General features: G+C 42.0%; 1 protein-coding gene across 1 annotated transcript in view; it reads left to right on the forward strand.

Annotated features, from left to right (window-relative positions):
- Nucleotides 1-21,287, forward strand: part of UQCC1 (ubiquinol-cytochrome c reductase complex assembly factor 1) — a 46,942-nt gene that overhangs the window by 12,969 nt on the left and 12,686 nt on the right. Inside the window, exons 6-7 of the mRNA XM_002186848.5 lie at nucleotides 5,130-5,187; nucleotides 11,047-11,155. Coding sequence (XP_002186884.5) covers nucleotides 5,130-5,187; nucleotides 11,047-11,155 — 167 coding nt within the window. The remainder of the gene's footprint in view (nucleotides 1-5,129; nucleotides 5,188-11,046; nucleotides 11,156-21,287) is intronic.

A 21,287-nucleotide genomic window follows, 5' to 3' on the forward strand; every position in this document is an offset into this window, starting at 1 on the left:
TGTTACATTTTCCTTGCTGCAGTGGAGAACTGGAGCAGGAATGGGATGGGAAGAACTTGGAATATCCTGGGATTCAAGGGATATTGCCATTTTTTATTTCCAGGGATGGAATATACTAAGAATCCAAATACCCCTTCCCTTTTTATAGCAGTCAGATGGTCTCTGTGTCCTGCCCTGTGCCATCCTCAGTATAACTGGGATGCAGGTAAGGGAATCGCCTCCATCCACTAATGCACAACTTTTTTATGATACCAGATTAGTTAGATCATATGGATCACCTGCCTCTGTCATGGCTGGGGCAGGTTTGGGTACAACTTAAGAGACGTTCTGCATTTTTTACTGACCCTGACAGCATCAAATCGGGACACATCTCTTGACTGGGTAGAGAGTATGACTAGAACAGACATACAAGTCCCTTCTATAAGTATATAGGTATATTAGTGGCTTGGATTGGGATGGTTTTTTTTATGTTGTACACAGTGGTTTTTTACTATCAGCTAAAAAATCTGTTGCAGCTTTGAGTAGTTTCAAATCTGGCTGGTGAAGGGGGAAGATGTACTTCGAGACTTATGTAAGCTGCAGTAGTTTTTTTTTTTCTTACGTGACTTATTTTCCGTGTCAGTGTGATTTAGCTGGTAGTAAACCCATTAGCTGGATCTGGCCTGTCACCTGGATTCCTGAGCTGCCAGATGCTTTCTTACAGCACAGGTTGGGGCTGCTGCCTCATGGGAGATCAGCTGAAGGGACACCTTCATCCAGTGCAGAGCTTATTGAGGGTGGTTTGTTACAGTGTTGCTACTGCAAAATTTTCAAGTGTTTTTCAGAAGATTTTCCAAACCTGTGATGTGGTTCTGGTGGTTGCAGGAGTGAGAGAAGTCTGTGAGCAGTAGGATTCCTCACTAGTGATCAAAACTTGAGAACCTGATTTTGCCTGTCCACACCCTCTGCCAGCTGAGTGCCTCTCAGGCTTGCTTAGATAGGGTCTGTTCTTTTTGTGGTATTTACCTTTCAGACAAGGGTTTTGCTGTCTTTAACTGGTGTTTCACTGTCCCTCTTTAATTGTACAAAGATCTATAAATGTTGCCCTAGCTTAAAATTTAAAGAAATTTCTAAACTTGTCTGTGGAAAAAATACTGGTACAGATTTTCAGGGTCAATACGGAATATTTTACTATAGCTTCTGTTTCTGGTGTTGTCTTACTGTAATAAAAAGAAAGCATGTATTTTAAAGAGTAGGATATGTTTGCATGGACTTGGGACAGTTGTTGCCTAAGGAACATGGTAGTTTTCTGGGATTGATGGAGTGCATGCTGCACCCATTGGTGGTGTAACACCTGTGATGTGGGAATCAGTGCTTGTGGTTCCAAAAAAATCATTGTTTTTAATATCAAAACAGGTAAAAGAAGTATCTTTTACTTCTGTCACATAGACATTAAGCTGTTTTGGGGTGTTAGCTCAAAAATTTAACAGGCTTGTGATCCATGTTAAAAGGTAGTTCCCCTAAAACACAAGCAGTGTGGGATGGGTGGGACACTTTTAACAGGATTTTGCCACGGAGAAGCTTTAGAGTGTGGTTCTGTGGGCAGCTGAGTTGAAGTAGCAGCCAAAGGGGAAAGTCTCACATCTCCATCTTCCTGTGGCCCTGTTCTGGGCTGCGCAGGTATGTCCTTGGTGAATGCTCAGGTCGCTGAAGGAGAACAGCCCAATTTACTGACATCCTGGTTTGCTGTATTGGTGAGCTGAAGTGGCATGTGGAAGGGTCTGGTGCAGAGCAGCTGTGGCACAAAGCAGGTGCTAGGGAGTGCAGAACTGAGAGGGGAGCATGACCTGGAGCAAGATACCCAACTTTCGCTTGAGTTTACCATGTCTTCATCAAACTATGGTTTTTCCTTTTGCAACTGAAGATGGACATTGCTAAAGCCCATTGCTTGCTCCTGAAGGAGCAGCCTGTTAGGAGGAGAAGCAGGAGGCTGTGAACTGTGCCGTGGTGCTGCAGCAGCAGAGCAGTGCCCGAGCCTGTGCTCCGTGGGTGCCGCTCCCCTCCCCATGCCCATGGGGAGCCCCAGGGTAGGACGGTGCTGTCTGAGCCACGTGCTGACCTGTGCTGTGTTTGTGCTCTGCTGCCCTTCTGGCTCTAACTGGAGGGTGTTGATATCAGGTGAACTGCTCAGAGTCAGCTTTGCTCTCTGGAGAGCTTATTAGCTCCTTTCCGGCGGTGTGTGAGCCCTGTTAACCTGCTGAGCTGACCTGGGAAACCCTCAGCCATTCATGTGTGAAACCACTCGTGGCCTCGTTAACCTGGGTGAGCAGAACCAGTTCTTTACAGAGCCCTCCTCAGTGTTTTCTGGATGTGCTTTTGTGGTGTGGTTGTGTTGTGGCATAAAGAACAACTGCACTGTGACCTTCTGGAACTTGGGTTGGTGTGGGGAGTTTGTAGGGTAGCTCTCTTAGAGGGGTGACACTTCAGAGAGTGGATAGTGTGGTGGAGGGCTAGGGCAGTGCTAGCATTTCATGTCTTATTGGCTCTCTTCTGTCTCACTGCATTCCTGCTGATGCCCAGTGGGATTTCTGAGACTTCCTGTGGCACAGTATGAGAGTCCTGTGAACTGCCTGTCTTGGTATATGTCCTGGAACAGCAGTTCCCAAAATACAGACTATGGGTATGCAAGTCATGAGGCTGCTGTTGGATATAAAGAAGGTGTTTTAATTGAGACTCTAGAGTATAAAACTGCAGTTAATTTTATTATGCTTGCCATCCCTTTGTCTCTCAATATTGGATCACTCCTGGACAAAACTTTGGGAACTCTGCTTTAGAGCCCGCATCCCAAATGTCTGCACTGTGCTGCTTAGGGGGAAAGTGGAGCTATTTTAGGATGTCAGCTGTTTCTTGTTTAAAGGAGAAGAGAGAAGCAGCAGAGGGAATAACAAAGTTGCTGGCGCCAGGTTTGGCACAGAGCTTGAGAAGTTAGGATGCAACAGAGGAGGCAGCCTGTGTTCAGGCCTGACCGCAGACTTTAAAGGTCAAAAGAAGTTTTAGGATCAGGCAGGTAGCACTCAGAGCTGAAGTGAAGTTTGGCTGATGAATATGGATTATAGAGTTACCTTGAATTCAACTTGAACTACTAATGCTGTTACTTCTCTAGAGTCAGGCAGCTGCAGCAGTAGAGAGCTCATCCCACCAAATCAGCTTTTTGGATGGCTCCTAGTGGGGCTCAGTGCAGCTTAAAAAGACTGGAGGTTACAAGACTCTTGATTCTTATGTCTCCCATACCCCACTCAATGCCTTCCAGGCTCGTGCTGCTGCCTGCCACACTCAGGGGAACACTGACACAGTGCACCTGTTCTTTTGCAGGATGTGTGGATATTATTCCATTGTGTCCTTCCTAAAGCTGTGGTAGTGGCAAAGATGGTCCATCACGAAAAAGTTTTTGCTTTAAAGGAGCCACACTTCCTTTAAATTTACCATGCAGACAGTCCAAATATAGAAGTTAAAAATGATTTATAAAAATAGAATTGCAACTCTTGGAAAGGTTAGAGAAAAAATTCTTGCCTCTTGGGTACTGAATGGGTCTTTAAAAACTTTCCATGTTTCCAGGAGTAGAGGTGTGAGCTTTGCTTTCCACTGCAGAGTGATTTCTGTGGTGGGGGACTGATCCATGGGAACTCCTTCTGGAGAAACCTCTGTCTGAACTGAGTGTTTGACTCTTGCCTGTGGAACCTTCATTTACTGAGATGGTTTGGTTAATGCAGGCATTGTGTGCTCCTGCCCTAGTTAGAGATGCCTTGGCGTGGCTTTAGGTCAAAGTAGTCATTTCTAGGCACAGGAATTATTTCTAATAGGAATGAGAGAGCCAAAAGGGTAGAAGGGTGAGGGAGACTTGTGTTTAATCTCCAAACATGGACTGTTAGTGTCTTTGTACTGTCTTAGAGGTCATGTATGGGCAGTGGTGCTGAAAATTGGCACCTCCTAGGACTGATGGAGTCATCTCTCTGGGGAGGGAGGAATAGTGGTGATCTGTTTGGTTCTTCTGACCAGAGCTGGCATATAAAAAGAAAGAGGCTGTGAAAGCACTGCTTCATGATCTGGGTGAATCTCCTTTGTAATACTTGACAGCCAAGAAGTACAGGAGCCAGGAAGGAATTTAGCACAGAAAATATGAGGTTGACTTCCCTAGGGCACATCTGACTGTAGAGTCACTTTCTCAAGGCTCTCTAGCCTTCTTCCAGCTAGGTTGAACAGCTCAGAAGAGAACACCAAGGGCTGGATAGGCCAAGGTAACTGCCTCAGATCCTTCTTGTTAGGGACTTGCCTTAAAAATTTCTCCAAGAAACAGATGCAGAGGTGTCCTTGAGAGGAAGGTTTGAGATTGACAGGAACTAAAGGATTTGGCATGCACAGAACCCACAGGTTCATTTTTTTTCAAGTATGAGGAAGAGGAATATGGTTTTTGTGCCACGTGGCCTAAATCTCCAGCCTCACATCCTAACAGCACATGAAAATCCATCATGTGAACACACATATGGGCAAGCCGTCTCCTGGAAAACAGTGGCTGTGGGAGTAGAGCTGAATCTGGAAACATACTGTTTCTGTGGTTGGTTGAAGGGTTTAATCCTAATGTAGCCTGGCTGGAACACTCAGAGTGCTGTGGGCTGTGCAGCCATTGAATCCAACCAGTGGGGTGGGAGCAGAGACACAGGTAACACAGAATTCTGTCTCTGGCAGGAGACAGCAGCACATGGGAAGGAAGAGTGTAAGAATGGAGCAAAGCATGCATTGATTTGTCTTTGTTAGTCACTGCTGCTTTGAGACTCTCCAAGCTAGAAGCCACATGTTTGTCTCATTCTCCATCGTGAAATTTTCCCCCTCTGTAAAAGTTATCCAAGTGAGCTCTAAAGACCTGAAATCTTTAGGAATCCATAGCATCTGTGGCTGCATGTTCTAGAGTGTAAGCACAAGCATGATAGTAAATGATATTTGCTTCCAGTATGTATGTACTGTTATTGCTGAAAATAAATTACTAAAGTGCTATTAGATTTTGCTGCAGTGAATTTCTGTTAAGCACAAAATGTGATTAAATTAATTTTAATGTTTTGTTTTGGTTTTGTGTTTTTTTTTTCCCTTCCATCAAGGGTGCCAAATGCCTGATACTTTGAATTCATGGTTTCTAGTAGCCCAGCTTCATGTCTGGTAAGTGAAAGACAAAATAGTAATACAATTATTTTCAGGAAATAGAGTTGTATACAACTTAATGTGAGAAAAATACAGCCTTCTATCCATGGTTGATAATAGAGGTTATATTCATTTTACTGATGACTGAATTTAAGCTGTTTTCTGCTGAAGAACAATAAGTCTTGTAGAGAAGTTGACATCTCTTACATCTCAAAACTCCTCACTAATGGAATGATTTTTGCCATGAGTTTTCTAAAAGCCTTGCTCAGGCTGTGTGGAAAAATCCTACTTGGGTGTTTTAGGAAAGGCTTAAATTTATGTAAAAGTCATTTAAATTGGGAGAATTTGTGGTGATGAGAAGCATTTAACAAATTATAGCACTGGCATTTATTCTTTCACTTCTGAAAGGTACATGCAGGGTAGTGAATGCCAGCTTGGCTGCATGTAAAAATATTTAACACCTTAAAAGTGAAGTTTTTTCCCTTTTTCATTTGTGAAAATAGTAGCCAAAAAAATCAGGTTTTCATCTAGCGTTACATACTTATAAAGGTCAGAGGATGCACAGGGGAGTACAGTAATTTTTTAAGTACCAGATCTTTCAGGGAACTGAAGTCCATAGACTTGGGTTCAGCTGTCCAAAGGCTGAAAGGAAGTTTGTACTGAAATAGCTGCACTTAAGGCCTCTTGTTTCCTCACCTCCTCCTTTTTCCCTTCTCTCCTTTTAATTTCCTGATTCTTCAGTATAGTGAAAGATCGGGCAGCTCATTACACTAAAGAGTGAATAAATGAGCAGAACCATTGAAATTATACTCAGTTAATGAAATCAGTGGAACAAAGTAAGGACGACCCTTGAAATCTGCAGTTTATTTATTTCCTACTGTTCCCTGTGGGAAAAAAATGAGTTGATAAGCTAATAATTCATATAGGTATTTTGAAAACTAGTCCAATAATTGTTAAAAACCAGACTGTTTGTAACTATCTGGGAAAACCAAAGAGAGTTAAGATGAATCTGCAGAGAACACACTTTTTTTCATCTTGATTTCTCATTGACAGGACAATGCATCCTGTAATTAATACACAGCATCAAATTCAAGATTAATTATAAAAATCAACAAGAGAACTATGACAGAGATGACACTGGTATAGCCTAGGCACAAGTTTCTAAGATCAAAGCTACATTAGCTTCTTCTGAAGGTGGCCAAGAGTTGCTGCATTTTGAGCTGGTGATGCTATGGGGAGATGTGCTGAGAATTGAAATACTCTTACATGTGAGATATGGTGGACAGGTTAACAGCAATATCCTGCACAAGCAGGAAAGAACCAAATCCCTCTGTCTGATTGTGGCAGCAGTGAAAATTCAGGTGAGGAGGTTAGCACTAGAGGTTAATTTTTCTTGGGTTTATGAGCCAGGCTCCTCTGTGTTCCTGACAGCACTGTCATTCTGGACCACAAATCAGAGATCTGGTTTGATATTCCAGGACACAGAGAAGCCTGTGACAGGCCTACTTGCTACCTGGCTTGTTGGGAAATGCTGTATGCTTTGCTTGTAATGAGATCAGTGACCAGCATCCTGCCATGACATACTTTGCTTTCCCAGGCAGGCTAATTGCTATGTTCTCTGGGATTCTCTTCCTTTAGGCAGTTTGATCTCAGTAAAGTGGGAGCAGAAGTGCTTCTGCTAGCTTTGACAAGGTCAAGGACATCCTGTGTGAAGGCTCCAGTTCTCATCTTTCCTGCTGGACTGTTTGCCTCAGGAGCTAGAAATCTTCCTGATCTGGTGGCCAACAGCCTGCCAGGAGATTCTGATCACCATCTGCTCCTGCTCCCCCTGTCAGAGCAGTCTGCACAACTTTTTTAGATACTTCTTACTTCTTATTCAGCAGCTTAGTTTCAACTGATTTAGAATGTCTTCTGGAGCCAGAGAAGTTGACAAATTTCCCTGCTTTGGTAAACTTTGCCTCCTTTTCTTACTGTTGTCATTGCCCAGCATGTTCTAGTCAATTTTTCCATGTTTTTTGCATCCCAGCTTTTACAGACTTAAGGTGCTTGTCAGGGCACCTTGTTGTGTTACACAACAGTGTGTACACAAAGAAATGGGTTCTCTTTGAATCGCTGGCTCCTACTTCTTTTTGTCTGTGAATAGAATGTTTCTACTGCCCCCACTCAAAAAGAGGAATTCAGGCTCTCATGTTTAGCCTCTGCTGTTGCAAGCTTCTTGTAAGATAACGTTCTTTAGAAACACTCCAGTGCCTTCCAATGCAGTGCTAAAGTCATGCTTTAAAAAGTCAACCCATCAATATTATTTAGAAAACCAACCCATGACTATTCTTTCCTGAATGTGATATTTTCATGGGCTGTTTCTGTTACTTCACACCTCTGATGTCAGGTGGACTCTAGGTTTATATTTAGAAGTCCAGACCTTTAGAAAGGCTCTTTATTTCTTCTGCTGGGTTTGCATTTTCCCATGCATGTAAATGGAGTATTGGCTGACTCTAGAGCTGTTGCCAAACTGCCAAAGAAGTTACTTGGGTGACTGCTGAGGAATGTCTTGGTTCAGTATTTGTCATGTAGATACCTAGAGCTCCCTTCATATTTTCACCAGACCAAGCATGGTGACATCTCTGAAGTATTTAGGATAAAATAGAGTGGTGCTGCAATTCCTGTTCCGAAGGACTCAGACATGCATTGCAAAAGTTCATCTAAACATTGTTTTTCGTAAGGAAATCTGCACTTAGGAAAGTTTTGATCGGCCTCAGGAAATCCAGAGGTGAATGCAAACTACAGACTATATGTAGAAAGCAGTTCCTGCCAGAAAAGATTTCTCTGATGTGCATAGAGATGCCTGAGGACACAGTGCTATTTCAAAATGGGGTGCTTCAGAAGAAAGGGGATAAACTCTATGTTTTGTGTCTTAATTGCATCAGGATAGTCTTGCTTGAGAGAGATTTTAAGAATGAGTTTATTTGGGATGTCTCCAGCATTTAGTTACTCCTGCCTTAACATGAGTGAATGGGCCACAACGGCCTAAATAAAGGCCCCGGGGGAGAGGAGGCTGCACAGCCAGGCTGGGCTCTGTCTGCTGGATAGGGCTGTGGTGGGGAGCTGGCCAGGCTGGAGCACAGGAGAACATGCAAACCTAATTAGGACCTGTTCAGAATTCTGCTGGTAATCGTCATTCCCTGAAGTGTAATGTCACAACAGAGCTGATGGAAAAGTCAGTTCAGGAGTTTCCTGCCATCCTCCAAGCTGATAGCTGTTCATGAGTGGGTTAAACAGAATAAAGCCTTCCAAAAATGCTGTTGACATTTGTGTTGTTAAGCCACAGTAATTTCTTTAGCATAGCTGCAGAAATAGTTGCTCTGGAGCAAGTGAGGAAGCAGAAATGAGTGGCCAGGTAGAGGAAGGTCCAAATGGGCTTTACCCTTAATGGCTCATCACACCTTGATGGCTGGCACAGGGCATCTCACAGCAGTGATCAGGGGGGTGTCAACCACCACTTGTGGTGTTTAGGCCAGTCTGGCACTCTGGGAATACTGACAGAAGCTGGCTGAGGCTGTTGTGAGAAACTACAATATCTCAGGTGATATGGGTTGACTTACAGATGCTCCTGATCCTATTCAGCTATCCTTTCTTCTAAGATTCTAAGATTTTCTTCTAAGATAATCTCTCTGCATAACTTAAATACAGCAAAAATTATCCAACTGAACTAACATGAGTTAGATAGCTTTCTAAAGATAGTTTGGAGTAATTTTCCTTGCAGGGTTTGATGAAGATGAGTCAATATTTGACTAAACTACAGAACAGATTGTGCAGTGAAATGGTAAAATGTTTCATGCCATGGTGATCTAGTTAGGAGGTTTATAGGCTTTAAAGAGTCTGTGTTGCCTCAGACAGCAGGTGTAGTAACGATCTACCAAACTTCCAAATAAGCTGCAAAATTCCATGATCTCACTTGTGGTGCTGCAGAACAGCTCTGTGACAGCACTGTGCATCCAAACACAAGAGCTGCCTTTTAAGCTCCATGAGTAGCAGGTTTTCCCCTGCACACCAGTCCAGTCCTGCTCATCAATGACTGGTTGTTGCCTGTTGGTCTCTGCACTGCTCTCTCCTGCTTGTCCACCACAAAAGGCACACAGGATAGGTTTCCTAGGGGAGCTTTTCTTGCTCCTGAGTTTTTCACTCCTGAGTTCAGCTGTTCATCAAGAGAAATATAAAAATGCTTTTCTTAGCTCAAAACTAGTCTTTTTTACTGAGTCTTTTTCTCTTTGACTTGTTAAGAGTGAGTAAGAATTTTCAATTCACTTTTTGTACAGTACAATTGTGGAAATGCACAAGAGGAACAAAGGTTTTGAAACTGGTAGAAGTAAACTGAAAGTTTTAAGCTCTTTGTGCATTGGAAAGGTCTGGTACCTGGACAGCTGTTCTTTGACAGCTGTTCTCTGACTACTGCCTGAACTACTCTTTGAAAGAAAGCTTTGTCATCCTTCTCTGAGAAAATGAGGGTTTGGTTTTGGTACTGTCTTAATTGCATTTGTGTGATGGGACAGTGGTTCTGACTAGCAAGAAGAATATTGGACTGCTGCAGGTTTTGCTACCTTCAGTTTTTGTCTCCGACTGTTCCTGGCATTAAGTTTTACTTCTTTAACAGGTTGAAAAATATGTTTCCTTTACTAATCCATAGACAAGATAGAACCCATCATAAAGATGGACATCTGTCCTTTTACAGGTCATCTCAGCACACTTCAGGTGTTTGTGATTTTCCCTGTGGAGCTGGCATTCGTGGGTCACCAAATACTTTTAATGCCTACAGATCTTATATTCACTAAAGAAATGAACCTATTAATAAATAAATAATCATATTTTCCTTTTCGCTCATTCACCATTGTTAGTGTGCACCTGCTCCACAGTGGCCTCCAGCAGCTCTGCTCTCTTGGTTTTACAGGGAGCAGTCTCCTTCCTAGCATGTCTGTGAAAAGCAGTGGATTCTCTCAGCTCCAGTGTTTGGGCATCACCTTGTCCGCAGTCCCTCAGTCAGTCCTGCACAGCCACTTTTGTCTTTTAGCACAGGAGCAGAGTTACTGAATGAGGTAGAGAAGATGGAACAGGTGATGGGACTGGTCCCAGCCCAGTGAGGAATCAGCCTGGGCTTCAGTTTGTGCTCTTTACAGATGTTTTATAAGAGGCAAAATAAAATTATTGTTTTAAAGAGTCTGTGTTGTTTTATTTTGTAGACAGAGCAGCAGCAATGAAGTTTAAGTGGCTTTAATGCTTAAAAACAAAGTAAAACAACTCAACTTGATGTTCTCATTAAGATCTCACGATGCAGTTACAAACCTCTGAGCTGGTCTTGCATGTGGAGGTTCTGCCAGGTGGCTGGACATGTATCCTCATACCCCTGTAGTTGAAGTAATGTAGGACATTGCTAATGTGGATTGGTTGAAGTCTGTAAGTTGCTTAAGCTTTCCCAGCTTGGGTAGTTGGGCTCTTGAGCACTTGAGTGCACCAACTGAGCTACAGCTGGCTCAGAGCCTGCGATTAGACAAGGCATGTGTTCCTGCTCCAGAGGGTGAGGTGTTCTTAAGGCTGAGGAATTTAGGTTGCAGGAGTATTTAACTAGATTACAGTACTGTCAGCAAGAATAGAGTCCACTGTCACTCTTCCATGTCTGGATTGGCCAAAATCCAGCAGATACAGCTCCTGAGTACAGAATGGAAATGTTTGTAGTAGTTTATTAAAAAAAGAAAAAAATCCATGTGTATTTTTCTCCTGATCACAAACATATACTATAAGAAAAATCTTAAATGAGCTGGAATGTATTTAATTTACTCTCTTCCTTTTAAAAAAAGCCCAGGAGCTGAGTGGTGTGTGCTCTTGCAGGATGTGCCTGGTGCGGCTGAAGCAGGAGGGCCGCACGGGGAAGTACATGTGTCGCTACATCGTTCACTGCATGTGGGAGGATGTCGAACAGCGTGGGAAGGTGATGGGGGTAAGTCCTCTCTGCTGGTGTTAATCCTGATGATTCCCATCTTTCAATGCTTTTTTGGATTTAAATATCTTAGAAAAATGCCTGAGAATCCAACTGGTTGATTCCTTTACTGGCTTCAGCTGGTACCTGCAGCCCTCGCTCATTCCCTCAGCTGCTGTATTGAGCCACTCTCCTTGTTTCTGAAAGTGCATTGTGGCCTGGATAAAGGTATTGATTTGTCTGAAATTGATTCATTTCCTACATGATTTGCCATGTGATTGCAGAAATGGATGCTGCTACAACAGAATGGGAATAGGAATACGTAGCTGTGGTAGGGAGGAATATGACTGGTGCCAAATCTGTAGCTACAACTTCAGTAATTCCAGCAGAGCTCTGAGTGTTCTCTGTATCTAAAGTGGTAAATGGGAAGTTAATCAACAAGGGTTTTTTGTCAAGTTCCTGCACATGACTATACCTAACCCTTAGTGTATTTTTCATTTTGAATTTTCACTATACCTGATCTTTATCACAAAAAAAAAGTTTTAAAGAGAGGGTAGTTCGAAGGAGAGTTCATTTGCAAGTTTGAAGGAAGAGGAAGGTTGGATCATTCTGGCCTGTTCTGAGGAAGGTTATGGTAGTTGGTTGTAATGGTAATTCCTGTGCTTCAAGTATGAAAATGTGTTTCTCCAGCCCTGTGTTGGTGATTGCCTGAAGAGAAGGCATTGCAGAGGCAGTGGAAGTGGGTGACAGCAGACGTGATACTGGTGAGGCTGCCTGTGTTCAGGGCACTTCTGTAGGAGAACAGGGCTGGCAAAGATCTGTGTTGTCAAAAAGGAAGAGAACTGTTCAGCATTTAAACTGTTTACATTTAAAACGTAAAGCATTTTAAATAGAGGTTTGTCTATGAGTAAAATAAATTATGCTGTTAGAGAAGTGACAGTTTTCATATAGCAGTAATTAATTCCTTATTTGTCAAGGCTTAGCTGTCAGTTCTATTGGAGAAGATGCCAGGATGTTCCTGGTGGTGCCAGACAAGGAAATTAACCAGTGAGTTAGGATTTGGAATGCAATCATATTAGAAATTCAAGAAGTTTCTCTCTAATTTTTTATTTTGTATGTGGCTTTAGAAGGTGTTGGCTCTGGTATCACTTCACTTATTCCTTTAGCAATAGGGTTTGTTCCTAGTTGTTGGGACTTCCTTAGTTTACTTTGTTACACGTTGCTCTTAAAGGCAAGACATCCTATTAATGTTCTTTTGAATTAAATCCAAATTCATACATCTAAGGATGTTTTTCTATATTAATGTGCTTAGATAAATTCTAGTGTGGGAATCTCCTCTTTATAGTAGGGCAGTGTGAGCCTGATAAATCAGATGTACTGAAGAAAAGGACTGAATCAAAGAGCTTCTGCATTTTTGTTCTTATCCAGTGCTATCCATATCATCCCTCTGGTTGATTCTGCTTTCTCTAGGAGCTCAGATCTTTACTCTGGGTGTAAATATAAGGTTCTTCTTGAAAAGCAAAACCCCACCTGCCCCCAACCCCAAAACAAACCCCAGCCAAACATATCACTTTCCAAAGCACCTAAAAGTATCTGTCTGATTCCATGGAGAAAATGACCTTTGGAACGGAAAATGGTTTGTCTGTTTCTTTTGACTCTAATTTTGTCTTATGTGAACAAAGTGCTGGCTTTTTGTTTTCTGTGCAGGGTTGGAAGCAGCAGACAGAAATAAGGAGCAGAGCTGGCCCTTTGCTGCCCTTCCAAGCAATGCAGGGCTTCAAAGTGAACAATGCTGCATGTTAGGCCTGTATTGAGAGCTTTACAGTAAACCTTAGGGGAAAAATATAGTGTTTGCAGTCAGTTATTTTTAAAGGGATGCACAGGGTTTCCATTTATGCAAGCTAAATTATTCAATTTCCCACAAAATTCCTTGAAGTATAAAAAAACCCATCAGTGTCTTTAACTTTTCATCCAGTCTATACTCTGAGGTGTTTATACATGCATTTTGCAGTAGCATGGTTGCTGTGTGATGCAGCTGCAAGGAGCTCTGAAGTTGCTGGCATGCCATTCATTCACTGCCTTGTCAGGTTAGGCATCTGGTCAGTTTATCCTTGAATTTACATTGTGCAGTCTTTGTAGGAATGATCCTGCAGTGGACTCTCCAGTGTGCTTAGCTTGCACTGCTGTGATTCCTGTAATACACCAGACTGTGGTCTGGTGCTAACACAGCCTTTACGGGGCCCTGGCAGATGCTTAGAGGAAGCACATGCACATTTCAGGGATTAATCTGCAAGGCAGTTACACCTGTGTGTCCATTTAGTGCAGCTGAGCTGCACAGGGGCCCCTTGGTTTAATGAGCCTCCTTGGGTGAGACGTGAACACCTGAGCAGGCATTGAAGGGGGAGGGGGGGTGAGAAAGCAGAGTGGACTCTCCTGGGGGATGAATTTGGAAATCAGGACTGTTCTCTTCACTGTAGTCTTAGTGAGGGCTTTCGTTATCTGCAGTGGTTTGGTTTGGTTTTTTAATCTTTTATTTATTCTGGGTCTTTCAGTCATTATTTGTAGTCAGTCCCCTATGGAGACAGGCTGAGAAGGTTGGGGCTGTTGAGGCTGGAAGAGAGAAGGTTGTGTGGAGACCTCCCAGCACCTGTCCAGAATCTGAAGGGGCTACAGGGAAGCCAGAAGGGGACCCTTCCTCAGGATCTACAGTGGCAGGACAAGGGGGGATGGTGTTCTGGTTTGAAAACAAAACCAGTGAGAGACTCCAAGTCAGAAATACAATTTATTAGGAAAAGTGAAAAAAAAATACAAAATACATGCAATAATACAAAAGAAAAACCACTGACAGAGTCAGAATACTACCTGACACCCTTTTTGGTCAGGGTGTTGGTAGTCATCCAAATTGGAATGGCTGCAGTCCTCCTGGAAATCCAGAAAAAAAGCCTGAGTCTGGTGTCCCAAAGACCCAGATTATATCCAGTTAGGAATGCTTGGCTCCTCCCTGTGGGTGGAGCATCTCACAATGGGATGTTATAGCTCTTACCAGTCATGTAGTGGCATTCAATAGCCCATTATCAGCAGATGTCTCCCTGGAGGGAGAATTGGTTGTGAAAGAGATGAGAAAAACTGTCCACTTAACAGAAGACAAATGCCATACAGATGGCAAATGGAATAAGGCTTGCCTTTCCATCTGGGACAGATGGCTTCACATTGAAAGGGAGGGAATTTAGGTTAGACATGTGGAAGGAATTCTTCCCTGTCAGGGTGGGCAGGCCCTGGCACAGGTGCCCAGAGAAGCTGTGGCTGCCCCTGGATTCCTGGAAGTGTCCAAGGCCAGGTTGGGTGGGGCTTGGAGCAACCTGGAATAGTGGAAGATGTCCCTGCATGGCAGGGGGTGGGATGAGATGAGCTTTGAGGTACCTTCAACCCAAAATTTGTAGGATTTTGCTGAGATGAACAAACTTCTTGTTCTCTTCTGGTAATATTTATTGTATGTTAGATGAAAATTATCTATGCCCTGATGTTTGAAGATGTGACCAGTTCCTTTGCTCCTTATCACTGCTTCATTTTCATCCATCATTGCCAGTAATTCTGGCTTTGCTCATGCCCCTGCATGGGCTCTGTTTTTTCCGTGCTTGTCAGCTTTTCTCCACTCACCTTCCTTCCCTTCACAGAGCTGTATCCTGACTGAAGTCTTTCTCACTTCTCACCTTTCGCAATTGCAAGGAGTTTTGAGTGACCAAAAGGCAGTTTCCCAAGTGCTACATTCTTTTTATTCATCTTGACCTCTTTATCCCTCATGATTTTTTTAAACTAAAGCTGAGGTAATGACAGAGGGTTTGTGACCTGATGGAAGGATATGTGTAGCAACAATGTATTTTCAAGTAATGTAGTCCTGCAGTCAGTGTATTCTGCCTCCAAAAGAAGGTGGTCAAATGCATCAAGAATAGTAGATAAAAAGAAGATGACATTAATGTTCCTGTGTCAATGCTTTTAAATTTCAGAATCTGAGTCTTTCTCAGAAATAAGGTAAGTGAAAATAAACTTTACTGACTACATTCAGAGAGCTGAATTATTGTCTGCATAGATCCTAGGAGGTTAGGAAGTTCCATTCTTTGCCTTTTCTCTCATGCAGTGTATCGAAGGTCAAGATTTAACTCTGAATCCTGTATTGTGGAACAACTGACAAAACACCTGGATGGAATTGCTGCCTGTTTGCAATTAGTTTAACTTGCTGACATACAAAGTTGCGGTTCTTTAGCTTGCTTCCAATCTAGCAACAATGCCAGCACTTGATGCTGAAAATGGACACTATATTGCTGAGGTGATGCTGATGGTTTATTGAAATGTGCCTTCTGCTCTGAACTGGTTCATTGGAGCCGACAGGGGTAGAATGTAAAGCATTTTAACTGCAAATTTACATCAGCTCCAGCTTCAAATTGAGATTGTATTATTTCAAAACCTGGTTGTTAAAACTGCTGAGATCTAAATTTCTGCTACAAAGTTTTGGGACCTGTTAGCCTGAGCTCCTTCAGCACTCCTGAATGTCGGCAAGAGTCAGAAACTCAAACTTGACACAGCTGTAAAAACACACGGAGAGTCTGTGGCCTCAGCAAATTCTACTGGTGCGGGCATATTTCAGATATAAATTTTACTCTGCTGTCCCTAGTACTAATGAAGTCAGTCTCTTTTGGTGGGTTTGCAGCCAGGTGTGTCCAGTTCTGTGGCTAACCAGTGCTCTTTACTTAATTTTTCCACTAGTGACATTTCTATCAAACTTTAAAAACAAACAGAAAAATTGGCTTGATGCAATGGCTTCAAGTGTTAATAGTAACATTAGGCTGGGTAAAAGACTTCCTTTGGATCCTGCTTTGCCAGAGATCTCCACCTTGTGGCTTGCAGGGAATAGATTTATACTGTGCAAGCTGGCCTCTGCCTCATCAGTTTGGAAAGGGAATTCTCTCAGGACTGGACATTGCTGCTGTTTTCTCCCTAAGGGAGTTCTGGAGCCACCTGAGAATTAACCTGGTTGATCTCAGTATTGTGTTTTAGTAACTGTGTGGATTTAAAAGTCATTATAAAAGTTTAAGTATGTTTTAGTACCCTTAGATGAAGCTGCAGAGTTGATAGGAAGGACATGTAGGTATTCCCTGGAAGAGGATTTCAGCTGATAACAGGACATGAGATATGAGGGTTAAATAAAGAAATAAATAGCAGACTTTCAACCACTCAAAAAATCCCAACCCAAAAAAACCCCTTCACACCCCTTCTCCCTCTTCCAAGCACCCTACACTAATACTTTTGGGCGCAAATCCTGTGGTGTCTCAGTAATGAAACGTAAACTTTAAGGAATTTAGAGATCTTAGAAGATCCACCAGGCTTTATTCCAGTACTTGTAACTGGTTGTAAACTCACTTTACCTGTCTTGTTTGTTGTGTTTGTTGTGGTGGTATTCTGATGCTGAAATTAATTAAAATTGTTTTCAGTGTGAAATGACAATTTATTTTATAATTAATAAATGTTCTAAAAGCTGCCAATTAATTTTATAATAAATACATTTTCTAAAAGAGAGAGGACTAGGAGGGGCTGTCCAGCCTAGTTTGCCAAATTTGTTTTAATTTGTCATAATCTCACTTTCCTGTTTTCCCACCAGGCTACTTAGACTCCAACCCCCATTTTTTTTCCAGGAACACATCTAGGTGTCTTTTGAATTCGTTTATTGGCTCTGCTCTGTGTAGCACAATACAGCCTTTGTTACACTTTTAGCTGGAGCTGTTTATACCAGTGACCCATAATTTGCTCTCAATTACACTCTTGTACATCTGAAGTAACAGCATCAGAATCAATACATGTAACTGAGAGCTGAATTTGGCTCTGGGAACTTGAACCATTTTCTGTCTTGATACTCTTTTCACAATTAGAAAATTTCAGTTGATTAAAAATGCTTATTTTCCTTACAGGACCTACAGAATTTCCTGAACTCAGTTTGATTCTGTTTCGGTTCTTCTTACTGTGGAGAGCAAAAAGTTTGAGCCTTGTGACTAAAGACTCAGAAGGCATGGTCAGGGTGAGACCAGCAAGTGTAGAATGGCTTTAGAGGATGAGAGGACAGGGTATAAAATGGATGCAGTTCTAAAACAGAACTTGATCTTTGCATGAATTGAAGTGGGAAGCTGCTGTCCTGGGATGTTCAGGGGTCCTCTCCAGGCATGCCTCTAAAATCTAATGGGAAGTCATGGAGTCAGTTTTGGATGCACAGGAGTGAAACTACATTTTTGAGAGAGAAAGGGGCAGGAGGAAAGTGGGTGCAGTATTTTGGGGCTGGAATGGAGAGTTGGGATGAAGGGAATGTACTGAAGCAAAACATTGCAGAGAAGGTACTGATTTTGTTTGAGGAAATGGACTGGGATATGAGACAGAGGATAGTGTTCAGTACAGTTGAAAAAGGTTTTTAAAAATCTATAAAACTAAAGAAGTTTGAGTTTTAAATTATCTATGTATATTTTGAAACACTTCACTAGGACATTTTAAGGAGAAAAATGTTATGATTTTTGATGACCACTTGGAATATATAAATTTTTGCCAGTTTCTAGTGTTCCCTTTAAAAACAACAAAGAAATGAAACCTTTACCAACGTAGTGAGATACAAAAGTGTTCTGTATAGTTTTTGTGGGTTTTTTCTAATAGGATACCAGACATTGTATAATTAGTTTTACCTGAAGTTATTGTTTCAAAAACATCACAAAAAACAGTTCATCCACTCTTGATCTTTTCTCTGAGAGCTTGAAAGTTCACACTTAGTTTCCAGTACTTTGTTATTTCATAGATGAAAAATAGTAGATACTTTTCCAGAGGAAATTCAGTAAATTTGATTCTGGAAATCTTAATAACTTAAATATGTAGGACAGCGCACGTGCATGGAATGTTACCTTGAATTATCTCAGCTGTGATGATGTCTGGAACAGACTGTAATGATGCAAATGTAGCTTTAGCAGCACATGGAGCTTTGAAATATGGGTCTCTTTCTCAAGTTGTTTGTGATATCGTTATTCTAGAAACAGTATAGGTGGAATCAACACACCTGGGTGAAATGTTTGGGCATGCTGAGGATACCTGGTATTGAAATCAAGATATAATAAATGCTTGGGTTCTCTTCAGCTGGCCTGCCCCAGTTTTCTGGCATTAAAAAAAAATCAATTCTGGCACAAAAACAATCATTTTAAATTTCCCAGATATGTTGGCTCCTGTTACTGTAAGGTGGTGTCATTGGCCTGTTCCGTGCCTTGCTTGAGTGCCTGCAGGAATTACACTGGAAGCTGCCTTGTGGCACCTTTTCTAGAGATACCTTTTTTTCAGTATTATGTATTTTTCAATATTATTTTACTCTATGTCCATTATATAGGGAAAGGTTCTTCCCCCAGAATGTACTTTCAAGCTCCTTCATAACAGAAATAATACCAAGACCAGAGTCTGTTCTAAATCAAACCAAACAAACCATTGAGAGCTTCTCTGTTGTTCCCATACATTTTAATCACATTGTTTGTTGCTTGTGCCTTTCTCTGCAGATAGAAAGTCACTGATACATTCTGCTTCCACTTCAGGAGTGAGTCTTGTATTTTATTGCTAGAGCTTTGTTTATTTTTTGCTTCCATTTTCTGATTTCTCTAGCCCATTTTATCCATTTACAGAACTGGCAGCTCTTTGAAACTTCCTTTTGTTTTTGACTGCCTTTGCTAACTGCTCCCACAAGAGAAGAAAAGATAATGATCAGGAAGTGCAAGTGCAATCCCTGCAGTTATCCCAGTGCCTGCTTCCACACTTGCTGACTCCTCTGATTTCTTTTAGGACCCTAGTAAAGCAACAGCCTAGGATACTTCTGTACACATCTAGGGAAATTGAGATCCTTTTCTGTTTTCCATTCTGATCTGGGAATCTCAATGTATTCTGTTCCTTTTTCTGTCCTCAGTCTTCCTCTTCTCTTTCTGGTCTTACACAGCACTTGCTTTATCTCTATTAATTAGTTAATTCTGATTACACTTCTGTAAGTGCTTGAATGTTTTTATTGCTTTCAAAGGTCAGGAAATAATGCCAAAGCTTAAAATACCCAGATATCTAATATTGGAGATCTCTCTTAGTTGGTAGCAAAATGTTCATCATGTTGATTTTCAAGTTAGTCAGGAGGCCTTGAGGCCAGGAGAGCAAGTGCACATAAAAGAGACAATTTTATGGTTGGGATGTCATGGATGGGAGATGGGGTCACTACAGTCTTGGTCACTGTGAAATGGGCAACCCTGGTCTGAATGGGTTTTCACAGGGCTTGGGCATCCAGAGGGATCTGGCAGGGAACAGAAAGCAGGCCTGTGGGTGAACAGGGGTTTTAGGGGATGTCCCCTGAGCTTTGGAGTCACTTGTCTCACTGATGGTGAATACCAGCAATTCTGTTTGGAGGTGCTGTTTGAAGACTTCATTTTTTAAAAGTGGGGAAGTGTCAGAGCCTCTGTAACTGGTAGAAATACAGGACTAAACCCCCAGAGGACAAAGCCAGGTACCAAGAGCTTAAAAATAATGTGCCTCCTTGAGACCATCCTAAATTTACCCTTTTGTATTTCCTGTTTCATAATGTCCTTGCTGGAGGAAAGAGAACCCATATATAGGTTTAATCCATGTTATTCAGGAAACGGTGTAAGGAAAAATCCTTGCCCATGTTTTTAGGGTCTTCTGGAAGTTTATTCACAGCCGCATCGAATCTGAATGAAATGCAGAAGTAAGATGGAAAACTCACAATATCTTACCATGCAGCCTTTTCATGGTTTGCTTTCCTCCTTTGCCTTTTACTTGAGGGCAGAACTAGGGTAGAGAAATAATTTTTGTTCTCTTCTGAAAGGTTACAGTAATAAAGAAACTCTTGTTAGCATCAGAGTATATGGCAGGCAGGAGTTTTCACAGTCTGGCATTGTTTATTTTACCAGCAATTTGGAACCTTCTGCACTCTTAAAATATTGGCAAGAAAATATTTAACTGTTAACTGTTCTGTGGCCTGCGTGTGTTTGAAGCCCTGGGGAGGAGGAATGCTTGGGGAAATCAGGTTTTTCTCAGCTTATGATTGAAACCAGAAGGTGCAGAATATTGGTAGAAGGTGAAAGCAATGTGACTTCAAATTAGAATTTTACCCAAATGTGGAACTGATGGGAGAATGTCAAACAGGTCACGTATGAGCAGGGCCCTTCCAGAGAGAGTGGGGAGGCTGATGGAGCAAACACAAATCAGCCAGTCTGCCAGGCATACAGAAATGAATTTGAAAAGATGATAGTAATTGTGAGTATTTGCATTTATCCTGGCCTCTGTCACTGGATAAAGGTTGTAGCAGTAAGGATCAGTCTAGTTAATTACTGACTAATTGTATGGACTCTAGCAATTGTCACTCCATTTGAAATTAAATAAACTTCTTTTTTTGACAGTCTTTTTAGGAGAGGAGATGGGTGCTTTGCTGTTCCCCTCCAAGAGAAGCTTGTTCTGGTCCCAAATTCTGGAGAAAAAAAAAATGGTTTTTTATGTTCTTAACTATTTTTCCCCTAGGGGAGGCTGACCCATTTGGTATGAGCAGGATCATTCTTGCTCATATTACTGCATAAAATATAGCCTCTTCCCATGAGGGTATTAAAGGCTATGGTAAGGGAGCAGGTTTTTTAATAGCACTAGCACTTTTCAGGTGAAATTCCTGCCAAATCAGCAAAGTGACCTGATGTCTGGTGTCCAGGATCATCTAATGAGCTGTGCCTGTCCTGCTGGAAGTCAGGGCAGGAAAGAACAGAGACCCAGAGAGGAGAGATACCAGCCAATATCTGCAAAGGTCAGCAAAAATGGATGAAGCTGAACATGCTCAGAGCTCCTGCTCCTGTCAGATGAAGATCCAGTGTGTGCTGTGGCTGCCAATGACCAGAGACATTTGGGATAAAGGATAAGAAACAGAACTGTGGGTCAGTTCCTTCTGGTGGGTCAGTTCTCCTCCTGCCATTCTCCTGGCATTCACTAACGAGTAACCCGAGAGCTGCACGGGGACCATGAGTTCAGGATCACTGACAGGAGTCCTCCAGGAATGTGCAGCCCTTTGTTACCTCTTCTATAACTTTTGCTCTTTAATGTCCTGTGCCAC

The sequence above is a fragment of the Taeniopygia guttata genome, chromosome 20, assembly GCF_048771995.1.
Source record: "Taeniopygia guttata chromosome 20, bTaeGut7.mat, whole genome shotgun sequence".
Classification (NCBI taxonomy): domain Eukaryota; kingdom Metazoa; phylum Chordata; class Aves; order Passeriformes; family Estrildidae; genus Taeniopygia; species Taeniopygia guttata.